General features: G+C 46.1%; 1 protein-coding gene across 5 annotated transcripts in view; it reads right to left on the reverse strand.

The window, feature by feature from the left end:
* The window catches only part of CADPS2 (calcium dependent secretion activator 2), a 2,822,196-nt gene that overhangs the window by 456,433 nt on the left and 2,353,523 nt on the right, over window positions 1-12,240 (reverse strand). For all 5 annotated transcript variants that reach the window (XM_069629098.1, XM_069629097.1, XM_069629096.1 and 2 more), the window contains 2 exons: window positions 4,635-4,718; window positions 4,514-4,546 (listed from right to left, as the gene is read on the reverse strand). In XM_069629098.1, the coding sequence (XP_069485199.1) occupies window positions 4,514-4,546; window positions 4,635-4,718 (117 nt within the window). The remainder of the gene's footprint in view (window positions 1-4,513; window positions 4,547-4,634; window positions 4,719-12,240) is intronic.

The raw sequence follows: 12,240 nt of genomic DNA on the forward strand, positions 1-12,240 counted from the left end.
CTTACAAATAAATGAGATTCCAAAACTGGTAGCATTTTCAAGTGTTCAAGAAATTAAACAAAGAACCGAATGTACATTGTGTAACTTGTTTTAAAATCAAACTGTGCTTCATTTTCACTGTAAATTGTATCAAGTCATATTTGGCTGTTTATTACAAAAAGGAAAGATCATTGTGTGTGGAAACTTTGTTTTGTTCCACAGAGAAGGTGGTGTGTGTAACCATTTTAGATCTATTGAACATATACTTTAAATAAATATATTTTCAGTCTATACCCCTGCCTGGCTCTTGGCTCATGGTTGGCAGAGAGGGGAGGGATCCACGTGGCTCTATTTGAGCCATATATAGTGCTTAACAAATCTAAACAAATAAATGATCTATTGTGGTCTCGTTATATTGGGGGCAGAAAATCCCTATGTTGAGCATGGTCTCCCAATATATTGTTACACCCATAAGGGTGAAGGCTGGGCTGGGGCTCACAGCGTGAGATGGTTGCGCTCAGTAGGGGTTGGAGCTGACCGTGACATGCGGCATATTCTACTCCAAAGCCTTCACCTCTGGCTTCCTTGGGACTCATATACAGGAACCAGGAAGCTCTCCCAGGTTCCTGGTTCCTGTTTGTGAGCAGCAATGAGGAGTCAAGGGTGGCCTGGAGTGATGGACCAAAGCTGAAAAAACACATTAGAAGTCTTTTTTTTAAATGGTGTGTGTGTTTTGCATATGTGGAGTGTGTGTGAGATGTATGTATGTGCTATCTCAAGTTGACTTCCTCTACTCTCTGCTACTAATCCAGAACAGGACTGCAAGACTTATCCTTGGCCTCAAACCCAGGGACCATTTCTCTCCAGCTCTAAAATCTCTCCACTGGCTCCCAGTGGCTGCAAGGATCAAGTTCAAGACCCTCTGCATCATCCACAAGGCTTTCTGGGGCTGGGGCCCACACTACATCCAACTTTCTGTTCCAAAATACCTTCCTTTGCGAGCCCTTCGCTCAGCTACCTCCAATTCTCGGAGGGTCACACACTTCTCCAGGCAGATAGTGGAGGGTATATCTCTCTCTCCTCTACAGGTGCCTCCCGCTCCAATGGCCTCCCTGCCCCTCTCAATCCTGAGCCGGACCAACTGAAGTTCCGGAAGCTGCCCAAGACCTTCCTTTTCTCCTCTGCTTTCTCTCTCTTTCTCCCCTTCTGACCTACCTGCCTGCTGCGCCGATTGGTTGCTTGGCTACCCCCAAGGTCTCACTGGGTACCAGGCTCCTCCATGATCAGTCTCCCCTGCACTGCCTCTGGGCCTACAGCACACTCAGGGGATGTAATTGTAACCTCTACAGCCCCCTGCCTCCTTGCACTATCCCGACTGCACTCACTCAGAGCATTGCTGCCCTGATTGCACTTCCCCTTCCCTGGCACTTCCCCCTGTACTTTTGCGCTGTCACACTTGCATGATCTGAATGACACAAGGCCTAGTAAGATATTTTGTCTTGTCGTGCCTAGAAACGCATGTGTACAGGCACATTATAAATGACATGACTTATATGAGTTAGTGAGTGGTGGGTGAATGAGAAGAAATGTGACAGTGCATGTTTGAATGTTCTGGGTGAGTGAGTGTGTGTTTGAATGTTCTGGGTGGGTGGTTGAGTGTGTGGGTGTGTGCCTGTGTGGAGAATGCAGTGTGAGTGAATGTGAGAGAAGGTTTATGGGTGAGTGACTAATAGGTGAATGAGTAGGAATCTAATAGTGTGTGTATGCGTGCTTGTGTGGAGAATGCACTGCAAATGGATGTGAGAGAAGACATATGAGTGAGTGACTGGTGGTTGAATGATTAAGAATGCGATAGTGTGCGTTTGAATGTTTTGGGTGGGTGGGTGGTTTGCATTCCTGTGTGGAGAATGCAGTGCTAGTGCATGTGAGAGGTTTAAGGGTGAGCGAATGGTGGGTGAGTCAGAAGAGAGAAAGAAAGAAAGAAAGAGAGAGAGTGTTGGTGGGGGGGTGTGTGTGTGTGTGTGTGTGTGTGTGTGTTTTCTTTCAAGGAATGTGGGTGGGTGCATGCCTCTGTGGTAAATGAATGTGAGAGGACCGGTGGGTGAAAGGGGATGCGTGTGTGTTTGTAAGGCCCTGGGAGACTGGGGATCACTATAGCATATTTTTGACACATCCTTTATTGATTTTGCATGTTTTACTGGTATTTCTGGGCAAAGCCAAGTTCATGTGTGTCATTACCTGGCTAGACTGGCATTTTGGTGCAGCCAGTCTCGCCATTGCTTACTGTGGCATTGAATGTATTTCTCAGCAACTCTGATAAAGCTAGAAAGATAAGTAGTATTATTTTGCTAGGCTGACGTTTTGGTGTAGCGGCCTAACTATCTCTTACTGTAGCATGACTTTTTAATTAACTGAGCCTGTATGATGAAGCAAGAATGATAAGTGTTCATATGGGTCTAGCCTGGCTTACATTGGAAGCTGATTGGACATGTTTTCCTATTGTGACATGTCACTTTTAATGGCCAAACCAACGGGAGTATGTTCTCACATAGAAGCACCAGAATGTATTGGCAGAGCCAACATTGTGCATCGTGCCAATAATGATACTATAAAAAACATCTCAAAGCGAACATGAGCATAAGGGAATACTAGCATATGTTGGTGGAGCCAGCATGAAAATGTATAGACATAGCCAGCATGAACAAATGTTTTGCGCTAGCATATATTGCAGGGACCGGCATGACAATGCTTTGGAAAATGCACCTGGGCACTTTTGGTGACTTGAATCTGTGTTTCTTTTTTTCATGATTTACCCTACACACTAAAAAAAAGATTGCAAACTGTCAGGCCTTTTACCCAGTTTTTCACAGACAGCATAATGCAACATTTTAAACAATTATTCAAACATTTTCTCAGGGGAGGGGGAAGAATCCCCCTGTAACATCCACGCCCATTTTCGTTAGTTCGGGCTCCCTCGATATGGTCGGTTGCAATCGAATACTTGTGGCAAATATTTACACCCTCCAACAAAAGTGGTGGCTGCTATATTTAGCGACCAGGCACCACCTGCTTCTGCGCTAGGTCAAACATTTAAGTTTGATTAAAAAACATTTACTTCTTTCCCCTGCAGTAGTGCATGCCCCTGCAGCGGCATAATCATCATGGGCATTGTGCACACGTGGTGGTCCAGGCCGGCCCTGGGTGTGGCATGGCCTCTGCTTTGTTAAGGAGATTGGGGGTGGGGGAGTAGCATGGCTCGCAGAGGGGCCCCCAAATGGTGTGCTACACCACTGCTTCATATGGCTACATTAAACCGTTAAACACACAGGGGAGACGACCCTTCTCCAAAAAGTGGGTGGAGACTGTCCACCGGCGCGGTCACTCGTCTTGTGCCGGGGTCTCAGCACCCATCTCTGGGTGGAGGGAATGGAGAGTGTCTGCTGATATCAGATGTATCTGTGATTGAGGGTATGCTCACATATGTAATCGTCCCACCATTTCAACACCCGCCAGTCCGAATCTACACCTTGGAAAAGAGAAGATGCCATTTGGGCACACGCCATGCAAATTGCACACACTCAAACATACTTTCTGTATCAGACCGATGCACATCACGTATGTTTCTAAATTGCGCCTACAAGATGGAGCATTCTTTCATGATTCGCCATCTAAATGTTCAAAAGAAAGGCCCTTTCTGAGCCACAAAAGTCGCTGTGTGTGTACATGCAAGGCCAAAGTCTTCAGGCACTCTTCCAACACAGGAAGTATTTTTCCAGTTGAAACACAACATGTTAGTGGCATCTTATCTCGTATTCTAATTCTACAGAAATACAGTAGCCAACATAGGTGCTGTTGGGAAAAGCATTTATTCTTACTGGTTTTTCCCATGACGCTCTTCAGTACATGTGAGCGTGCCTCTTTTACCTCTTCAATGGATCCGTGTGCTTGCCGAAGTGGCTATAACGAGAAGCTGTTATGACAAGGATAATCCTAATGGGATTTCAATCCAACTGGGGATTTGAAATACAGGAGATGCTAATAGTTCGAGCAAAACCCACCAGGTATTTATTTATAGTCCAATGTTCCGAGCAGAAATGCACAAATATGTTGACAATAAATCATAATCACAAACGAAACAATGTATAGAGCCGTCAGTGAAATGGTAAACATGGCAGCATTTGTGTGACGCATTTCAGAAAGCCCAATTTGACAGCCGGGCGACATTTTCCATTTGGTATCATAGGCAAAAGGCGGTTTCTGCGGGTTTCTCAGTTAAGACGCTGCACAGAACGTAGCATGTGTCATCGGCATAACCTTGAGAGCAAAGCTGCAAGGCCGACTGGTGGCTGACGGGAAATACTTAAGCTAGCACGTTCGTTGTTATTTTAAACCACGACATCCACCACGCCGTGAGCTCCCGTAGGAACTTGCCTGACTAGAAAATGACAACATTGAGTTTCCACACCAGGCAAGATACACAGTAACAGTTTGAAATGTTAACTTGACAACGACTTATTAACTAGGTTGTACTTACAGGAACATCAACATACTTTGCTGCAGTTTTCACCTAAAAAACAAAAAGCGTGGAACTATTAATATTCATGCATTTGTTAGGAATAATGCGTAGACGATCTGATGTTAATTACCATACTTACTGTGAAGGAAAGAATGGATGAGAAGAACGTGCCTTCGTCATATCTTGATAACTTGCACAGGACACTTTCTAACACTGAAATAAACTACAAAGAAACGTATGCGTTTAAGTAACATACACCACATGAAATAAACAAAGAAGATCGAGTGAACAAGGCCAGCTATTATTTAACATTGCACTCACGAGTACTGGCACATAACGACCTTCACGCGCAAAAAAATCAACGGCATATATATCTCCATGCAAAGCTACCTCGTGTTCAGGAACAAAGGAATCACGCGTCTTCAAAATCTAAACAGTTAGACATCACCCTTTGATTAAAAGCAGAGCAATGAAATAATACCCGTAGTCTTCGCGACAAGCATGCTAGGGAGCACAGTTCACGAGGTGAAGTGTTGCTGGTGGTTTCGCATCTGCTTCAACGTTTACAAGACAGCCAGAGCTTCCAGCAGGGCCGTTGTAGGAAGCAGCGTGGGGCTGCGTTTGCTGTGTTATGGGGCAGGGTAGGAAAGAATGGTAACCTGCTGTAAACTCTCAGAGAACAGGCTTCATCTAATGTCAGCTACTTAAAGTCTCAAGATCACGCAGACAGCAACCAACCATTGCAGTCTCTTCTACTTCTGATTTGGACTGCAGCCATCATGCTCCCGTGCTGCCCCACCTCATCCTCACACACGCACATACACGCCGTTGCATGCCTCTACATTCTAGCACTTCTGTGACACTGCAGGTGGGCAGCTGCCGACCACTGCTGCCACCACCCATAGTTGCTCCCCACAGAGTCGATATATGTGGGGTTACACTACAACTCACACCTGCTCATTGTATGTGTGTGTGTGTTGTTTATAGAGTGCAAAGCTAGCTACGGAGCAGCGAGAGGAATACTAAGGTGAACACAAGGTTTGCAAGACCAAAGGCACATAGTGGCAGTCATGCAGGATGTTTCCGGGGCAAGCACAGGTGTAGACGCATGAACTCCAGGTACTCTGAGAGGAACTCCTTGAACAGGAGGGTATTCAATTCTGCCATCAATATTACTCATGTTGAAGTTATAGGAATGTTATGTACATCATCTGTGCACAACAGGACATGGCCTGTGATTTGGCGGCTTCTGAAATTGCTCTGCACCCCCTTCTTGCCAGAAAGTTTCTCCTAGGTAAGGCGCCACTTGAGTCGATACGACTTTGGAAATAATACAGGATATTTCAAATATCTTCTGGGGCTTTTTGAGAGTGGGATAGTAGGCTCGGACTGCCCTACAGGGAAATGATGGAACCAAAAATGCAAAATGCTAGGGTGGGACCGTTTTTTTGGTCAAAGTAGGCCACTTTTTGGCCAACGTGGGCCAGTTTGATGAGTTACTTCACTATGCGGTTAGTAGTTTTGACAATTGAGGCTGAACAAATATTCTTTAAATTTCACAATTTGCATTGCATTTTATCAACAAAAAAAAACCCTTGGGTACTATTCAAACAGTCTGTAACAAAAGGAATGAATTGCCATTTGCAACAGTGGGCCACTTTTTCATTGGTGCCAGAGACAGTGTTATGCCCCAGTCCGACCCTGTGGGCGCGGTGTGATCAAATGTGCGGATACCGGTGATTAGTAGCCAGTGTTGCCAGAGCTGAGGCGGCGACACGTGACATCTTTCAAAGTGTTGCAGTACTAATGCTGTGGTGATGGTCCCGAAGACAGAATGTGGAAGAGAAGATTGCATTTTTGGCAGGACTGTTAGATGAAACCCGGCCATTTAGACCCTCATGGTAATGTGAAGTTTGAAGAATAGGCTGTTGTGAATGATAAAACTCTGCGATTTGGAGCCAGGGAATAATTGCGACTACAAGCATTTGAGAAAAATTGCTGAAAGGCAAAGCTGGGTGAGTGTCTGTGGGTTTGCACAAACTCCGTTTTGATGAGGTTGAGCTTTAGGTAGGTTCTTCACATCCAGAACTGGACAAGAAAGAGGAAACATTTCGGCTGGGAAAGGTCTTTAGCGAAACTGACCTTTAGGTATAATTGTGCGACATCTAAAGATAAATGGACTGTGATGTCAAGCTAGTTTAGGAGAGCTTGTAAAGGTGTCATGTACAGTTTAAATATGAACAGGACCAGGTTGGAATCTTGGGATCCCCATATGGCACTGGTTGGCACATCAATCTTAATCTACCTATCTGGACCAGCTAGTGTCTGCCTGGTAGGCAGGTGGACCAGTTGCACAAAGAGCTGCAACACTCCATCTGTTCGAAGAACAGTGGGATTCGAGTCATGCTGATTGTGTGAAAGGCTGCAAGAAGGGAGATTAAGCTAAGAAATGGGAACCCCCCTTTGTCCATCATATGGAGTGAGTGATCAATAACCTGTTTGCTGTTTCAGGTGCTGCATGTGGGTCTGAAGCCAGGTTGATTTACACCCTGGTGCACCCGTGCGCTCACTGTAGATTATTGGGTGGCACCTCTAACTTTCCTTTGCTCCTGCTGCCTGCTTCTTGGCTTTTGATATATACTGGGCAGACCAGCACAGCCCAGGTCAGGTCAGCAACATCGCTGTCTGTACTCTGCCTGCTCTATAAGGCATTCCACAGCAGCAGCATGGGACCATGAGGGTCTGGCTGAAGTAAAAGGATTTCTCACAACTGCATGGCAAATCTTGTTTTCCTCTGGGGAAAGGGATTAGGAGAAAATCATGCGGTACAGTAAAGGAGAATAAAAGAGAAAATGAAGACTACCTGAATCTAAAGCAAATAGGCGCTGGAATAATGCCATACTTTATTCATGATGAGATGGTGCAGATGAGAGTTGCATCGGATCTGCCACGCCCCCATACCCAGCACGTGGACCAGGCAGTGATGATATATTCAGACTATGCAAACAGCGGTTTGATGAAACTGAGTGAAAATGGAGCGGGTTGTGAATACTGAACAGTATTGAAATTGGAAAGGCTGTGGAAGGGCCAGAAAAGTAGAAAACCTGAAAATGAATGAGAAGTCCGTGAGCAGGGTGCACATTTCCAGCTGGAGAGTAAACAGGGAATTTGCAGTTACAGTGTTTTGATATGAATGAATTGCACGTTTGAATACCGAACCAAAGGAAAGTGATAATGAGTGAATGCCACATGAATGGGAAGTAACGAAAGGTGTTTCATGTAACAAAAGAACTGTGAATCTTGGAAACTAAAGAAAGCAAGCATTGGTAATGAATCTAAAAATCTGTGAATTGAACAAGCTCAGAAAAAGCAAGAATTGGCAAGAGCTATAAGCAAACGAGTTAAAACTGTGGCAATCCCATGACAACTTTGATAATACAACAAGGGCATGGTGGCAAACACGTGTTGACAAACAGCTGGTGTAACTGTGGAAAGGTAGCCAAGCATGTGTGTTTGTTGTGACCTGTAATGGGTGGACCATTGTCAGGAAACTGCGCCGGCCCAGACACTTGGCTAAACTAAGAACTCGTATTCAAGCAAGGGTTCCGCTCCCTAGTTCTCCCTCACGTTCGCAATCTCAGGTAACTGTTCCACGTTATCCTAAGGCCGTGAATATCCGCCGTGTATTAGTTAGGTGGCATTGGAAGTTCCCATGGAAACAAGGTCCTTCCGCGTTCATCCAGTCACTTGTCTTTTCACGTTAAGCTCTGTTTTATCTTGTTATGTGATCTAGGGTTCCTATTCATGCCCGCCCATTTTTGAATTTACTGCTTCTGAATACGTTTTCTATGGCCTTTGCATTTTGGTGATTTCGCTTTCTTGGTTACCTACCCGGCTACGTCTTACGGAATCTCCTTGTCTTGCTCCCTGTCTGTCTGTTCGTGAAAGCCACGTTACGACAACTGGAACGATTTTGACCTGCTACGCTAGCCGTTTTTGTACTTCATTCTGTCTGCACGGATATTGGCCCGGAACCACTCCCGACTACTCTTTCTGAACTCGCAACCTGGTGTTCATCACACGCATTCAAAACACTATTCTCGCACTACCCTAGGAATCCTTGCTCTCTTACCTTGATCGAGACTCTTTTCCTCCCATGTACCTGGACTGCCTCCTGGAACTTCATTAGGCGTCCTCATGCCGGCGGGTGTTAGGGGGAGCATTTCTTCACTTCGGTTGAGCTTGGACTGCTTCCTGGGAACTCTGCTATGCGGCCTCATGCCGGCAGGTGTTAGGAGGAGCCTTTCTTCATGTCGGTTGACCTGGGACTGCCTTCTGGGAACTCTGCTACGCATCCTCGTGCCGGCGGGTGTTAGGAGGAGCATTTCTTCACCCCAGATGGTCAAGGACTGTTTTCCGGCTGGTAGGTCTTTTCAACATCATTCCCTAACTAATCCATTTCTGGATACTACAATCTACAGAACTCTACTCTTGGGCATATGGTAAGAGTGTTGTCTTGTTTTGTCATACTGTTCATGACACTGCTACTCTTCTTGGTTAACTAACCCAATTCCGATATACTGTTATCCACTTCATAGGATACGCCTGTTAACATATCATCAGGATTACTGATCTTAGTACTGAGACCTTACCTGCTAGTCGAAAGGTACTACTCCTTGATCTTGCCTTGTGTTTTGTTCACGTGCATAAAATGTTGTACTAACCCTGACTTTCCTTTGCAGGTCAGCGGAATCCTGTGGCGTCCATCCATCTTTGGGTCAATTAACTCCTCAGGCGATTGCTATACATCCCTGAGAGGCACATTGGCAGAAAGAACTTGTCGACTACACGACGGGTTCAACTGCCAGAGCAGAACTCCAATCAGGAATACTATAGAGTTCTGACATATTCAGAAGCCTCTTTCCTGAATGGACGCTACCAGTGACCCGTTGACCGCTCTGGCTCAGATAGTGGCAGACCTAAGTGCTGACATGACAGCCGCTCATGAAGCCACTCAACGAAACCTTCACACATTTTTTATCAGCATGCAACCTAGTGGAGCAAGCGCCTTGGGGACGGCATCGGGCTCAGCTTCCACTTCAGGCGGTTCCTCCACCAGACAGGAGAGTACCCCTGTTTACATGCTGCTCAATTCCCTCTTGCTCCACTGGAACATTTCCATGGTGATCCAAAGCACTTCTGTACCTTCATAAATCAGTGTAAACTACACTTTTTGTGTCCACCATCCTCGTTCCCAGATTCTACCACCAAATCAGCTTTTATTGTGTCCTATTTAGGTGGTACAGCGGTGGTTTGGGCTAATCCGTTGCTGGAACAAGGGAGTCAATTTCTTCATGATTGTGATGCATTAATCACTGCTATGTCACGTGTGTTCGATACCAGATACAAATCCCAGGCCAATGATTTGGATCTCCTGTACTTGCAGCAAAGGGAAACCCCTTTGTTGGCTTATCTTGCCAGTTTCAATCAATTGGTTGCTGAGACTGGGTGGCCTGATAAAAAGAAGGCTGCCTTGTTCTACAAGGATTTGTCAGACACATTGAAAGATGTCCTTGCCACGGTTCCGGTGGTGCCCTCCACGTTCCCTGAATTATTGGACCTAGTTTTGCAAACAGACGCTCGCAGGCCGGAAAGGAAAGGGGAGAAAAGAGGTGTGTTTCTTCCTCCGCCTCCTGTTAATATTCATCCACAATGGATGGAGAACCCATGCAGATCGGGGCAATTCGGGGGCCCCTGTCTTCCGAGGAAAGGGAACACCATAAAAAGAAGAGTTTATGTTTCTATTGCGGTTCCGCGGAAAATTTCCTAAGAGAATGCCCCAAAAAAACGAATAAGCAAGGAAATGCCAAGGCCCGGCAATAGAGGGAACCCCTTTGCCGAGCAAGAATCACCAGGGTTCCTGCTTATCAGTACCTTTTGTCTTACATGTCACTCTGACTTGTCCATCTGAGGATTCATGGTCTGTTCAGGCTGTTTTGGACTCCAGCGCAACAGGGAATTACATTGATGCTCAGTATGTACATTACTGGAACATCCCTGTCACACCCAAGGACCATCCGGAGTTAGTTAGCGCAGTGGACGGTACCACTTTTTTATCAGGTCTAGTCACTGAACGTACCGTAAACCTTGTCATGACTTTCTCCTCCGGGCATGTGGAGGAGATACATTTTGATGTTATTGCAGCACCTCAGTTCAAGCTCATACTAGGTTTCCCATGGCTAGTGTTGCATAACCCTTTGATGGACTGACAATCTGGTATAGTCAGGTTTACTTCTAAACACTGTGAAAACCACTGCTTTGCCCCAACGTCTGAAGTGTTCAGGTCATGTTTCCCACTGTTAGATGCAGCTTCTGTGATTGGGGGCACATCCTCGGTTCCTCTACCCAAGGAGTATGAAGCATTTCGGGACGTTTTTGACAAGGTAGGGGCAGAGAAATTACGACCACATCGTCCCTACGATTGTCCCATTGACTGTCACGCCCCTACGTTCCATGAACACATCTCACAATACAGCTCCCATTATCTCCACCAAAATACATGCCAAAACACACTCTCCCCTGCAGGCCTGCCGGCAAGGAATGGGACAAGGTCAACGACGCCGGTTCTTGCCATATCAGCGTTGGTTTCCATTCCGGCGGTGGCAGTTGCCATGGAGACGCGCCACAGGCATTCTACGTCTCCGTTGCCGGCACCTGAGAGCTCCTCCTTCAGCACGTTCGATCACGTGACGGATGATGAGAGTCATGTGATCATTAGTCAGCGTTCAAAAGGGACGCGCTGACTGCCCTTCAGCACTTCACAGCACAACACCACCACCGGTTCCCTCTGTACCTCCTACACCACCTACTCCCATGGTGTTACCTACTCAGTTTCCATTGGCACCTCCTGAGAAGTTTCAGGGTGATCCTAGAAAATATTGCACTTTTATTAATCAGTGTAAACTTAATTTTCTTTGCCGACCACTGGTATTCCATGATTCCACCACAAAAGCTGCCTTTTTGTTATCCCATTTGACCGGGGTTGCAGCTACCTGGGCTAATCCTTTTCTTGAGAACAACCACCCAGCCCTTTACGATTTCGATCTTCTGGTGAGCGAGTTGGCCAAAGTATTCGATACCAGGTACAAAGCCCAGTCTCGGGATCTGGAGCTCCCAGAACTATCCCAAGGCAGACAAACCTTAATAGAATACATCACACGCTTTAACCAATTGTCAGCTGAGACTTCATGGCCTGAAAACAAGAAAGCTGTGGTATTTTACAAAGGTCTGTGTAACACTATGAAAGACGCCCTTTCTGTCATTCCTTCCCTTCCTGATGCATATCCCGAACTAGTAGACCTAACTCTTCAGGTAGACGCTCGGAAGACCGAACGTCGGGCGGAATCTGGTTTTTCAGGTAAACCCTTACCCTCTCCACCGGATGGTGCAAGTGAACCCATGCAAATAGGTGGTCTACGAAGTCCCATCACTCAGACCGAAAGGGAGCGTCGGAGAACCGACAATGCATGCTTCTACTGTGGACTCAGTGGTCACTTCGTCAAAGAGTGCCCAAGACGCCCGAAGAACAAGTCTTCGGGTTATCAGAAAGCTCGTTCTTGAGTATGGGGGACAAGACAAGCTCGATTCACAACCCCAGGGTTCATACTTTCGGGCCAGTAAGACCAGTGGTCGTTCAGGCAGTGCTTCATCCTGATAGGGACTGTTCACACACAGTACATATAGTT

The sequence above is a fragment of the Ambystoma mexicanum genome, chromosome 12, assembly GCF_040938575.1.
Source record: "Ambystoma mexicanum isolate Mex_15411 chromosome 12, UKY_AmexF1_1, whole genome shotgun sequence".
NCBI classification, from domain to species: Eukaryota; Metazoa; Chordata; class Amphibia; order Caudata; family Ambystomatidae; genus Ambystoma; species Ambystoma mexicanum.